The sequence below is a fragment of the Cantharellus anzutake genome, assembly GCF_015039405.1.
Source record: "Cantharellus anzutake strain C23 chromosome Unknown EI90scaffold_287, whole genome shotgun sequence".
Classification (NCBI taxonomy): Eukaryota; Fungi; Basidiomycota; class Agaricomycetes; order Cantharellales; family Hydnaceae; genus Cantharellus; species Cantharellus anzutake.
The window spans coordinates 39,178-41,915 of NW_024067237.1; the positions used below are offsets into that span (position 1 = coordinate 39,178).

At 47.8% G+C, this 2,738-nt stretch overlaps 1 protein-coding gene across 1 annotated transcript; it reads right to left on the bottom strand.

Annotated features, from left to right (window-relative positions):
• Window positions 1–1,021: 1,021 nt before the first annotated feature.
• On the bottom strand, window positions 1,022–2,176 carry EI90DRAFT_3139847 (uncharacterized protein; the record flags this gene model as incomplete). The annotated part of the gene is made up of 4 exons (XM_039064948.1): window positions 1,022–1,411; window positions 1,465–1,667; window positions 1,720–1,823; window positions 1,872–2,176. 4 exons carry the CDS (start codon window positions 2,174–2,176, stop codon window positions 1,022–1,024), a joined length of 1,002 nt encoding a protein of 333 aa, XP_038907580.1.
• Window positions 2,177–2,738: the final 562 nt, after the last annotated feature.

Here is a 2,738-nt window from a genome sequence, read left to right on the forward strand (position 1 = left end):
GAGTGGGTGTGGGCTAACACTGCCTATGGCCTCACACCATGGTGTATTGTACCATACAAGGCTCCACTGTCTCTGACCCCAGAGAACTGTCAATTCAACTACTACCTCTCACATGTACATGAATTTTCAATTTCCTTGACTGTTATTTGCTCATGATTACACTAGGTCCACATCTGGTCTGAACATGCTGTTGGTTTCCTGAAAGGCTGGTTTCAGTCACTCAAAGGACTTCAGCAACAGATTAACTGTGAGAATGATCTTATGTTGGCATTAGCATGGATTCAGGCTTGTTTGATAATTCATTCTATAGCTGCTCAATTTGAAATTATGGAGGCTGAAGATGATTTCTGGGACTGGACCCATCTCGGCTTGGACAGACAGGAGGAGGGACTAGATGAGGAGGTGGATGGCTTTGTATGGACTCATCAGGAGCAGCATGTTGTGGGTGAAACAGAGGGGCAACAGAAAAGGCAGCTAATTCAGGAAGCCCTATTTGATGCATTGTACTAAAATCATATTAAATTGGAGTCTCAGAGACTAGTGCCAAAGTTTCCACTTGTGCTGGTCATGTCAGTTGGTCCCAGGAAAGTTGGTGTGAAAAGCATATCATGGGAAGCGCAGGAGGCCAACTGCATTTCCAATTCCAATTTCTTAACTTCCAGGTTTAGCATCTCTTGCTGGTGCTTTGTCAGGGGACAGACCCTGGGTCCCCATGACCCCTCTCTACAGTCCACAGTCTAACCTGTAAACACAGCCCATCTCAGGGCATAACTACTGTGGGTAAGAAAGTGATATAGATAAAGGCAAGTAATGTACACTTGCCTGCTGTGGGTAAGAAAGTGAGAAGAAGGTTAACTTCTCACTTTCCCACAGTGGCCCCAATATGGCAAAAACTTCCGGGGATACCTGGAAGTCACATGAGGTAGGATCCGGGGCTGGATCATGCAGCGCATGGAGCATGCAGTGCAGGAAGTGCACATGCAGGAAGTGTAGCAGGTCCAGACACGGGTCCGGGTCTGGGCTAGTCAGGGTGTGCCCTGACATGCTTCTGAGTTGCATGCAGTGTCCTCCACTGCTCCTGGACCAACAACTGCTCATGTAATTGCTCTGACTCCCAGTGTGTTTGTTCAAACTCAAGACAGCTTTGCTCATGAAACTCAGACAGGGCATCGCACTTTCCTTTTTGGGTGGGTTGTGCTGATCTACTGAGAGGAGTTGATACTGAGGGCAATGGTGTGTGAAACCTAGCAGCCCAAGTGGGTTGAGTCAGTGTACTCAATGTAGGAGTAGAGGCCTCTGATGGCACATATTTAGTCTCATCCAAATCAGAGAGCAGCACAAGGGGTGAGGATGGTGGTGGTGATGATCCAATTGGAGATGTGGAGGCAGCACTGGTGTCAAGAGGCAGGTCCTCATATGACACATGAATAAACAACAAATATAATGGTCACCAAATACACATACCAGAAGTTGAGAGTTGTCCTCAGAATTGCCCTCCACTACTGCTCCACCTTTTTCAGACAAGGAATTGAGGATGCCATCTAAATGGGTCGCAAGTTCCTGACCATCTGCAGTAGAGTTGCTGGTAGTCAGCACATTATACTTCGGTAATTCACACCAGATTGGGTTCAGATCATGCCACCAAGGGAAATCCTCCAGAATGGCATCTGTATACAGCATAAGATGCAAGCACAGACCATTTCCAAAAGCATGACTCACCAATTTGGTTAGCAATTTCCAAACCAATAGTGATCTCAATTTTGTCCAGACCAATCCCGGTTTGACTGAGAGTTTTGGCATGCTTTTTATACTCCTTGTGAAGACTAAAAGCAGGTGGGAATAGGGATTTAATGAGGCACAGTTGGACATACTTGTCAATGCGGGAATTAACTGCTTGTGTATACTTGGCCTTGTTTGCAAGAAAAAAAGGGTGCTCTGGTTCATCCTCCACATCCCAGATTGCAACAGAAACCTGCTCATGGTAGAACTTCTTAGTGCAGTGATTGGATACCTTATTGTTAGAACTAGGCGAGGGCAGACGATTCCAGAGGGGAACTGGAGACTTAGCAAGGAGGGACCTTGGCCTCAGCGACTCATGCGGAGCGCTGTGCCATTGCTGTTTGTCCATTTGGTCCTTAATTTCAGAAGCAGTGAGCAGGAAGTCTCTAGGGGGCATTTCTGGTCGATTTTAGACTGAAGGTCCAAAATGAGTATGTACAAGCACCTGTATATAATGGGGAGATGAGAGCACGAGGAAATCAAAGGAGGCCCAAATCGGAACAAAGGCATCCAAACAGGGACAAAGGGATGACGGAAGCAGATTGGCACCAAAGGTCATAGGTGTCATATCCATACAATCCCGACCTCCGCTCCGGGCTCCCGGAACTCCAAAACCGACTCCAGAGCCCTACTTCCCTTCCATCACCTTCTCCTTGCCGACTCCCAAGAGGTTATCCCACCTCCGGCTCCAACACCACCTTCAGTCCGACTCCGGAACATTCTGGGTCCGACCCCAACCTTGACACCTTCCAGACGAGTACACAACACCTATGCTCCTGACTCCGGACCTCCGCTCCGGAATCCTGTTTGTGTCTCCGTCTCCGGAACCTCCGGTCTTAGCTCCGACCTCAGACTTTGACCCCACCTCCGCTTATACCCATTGTATTGGTTAGCTCATTCCATTTAATCATGTTTGCCAATATTCCGGAGTTTAACTTCCGAGTTCGGACTTTCCGGAC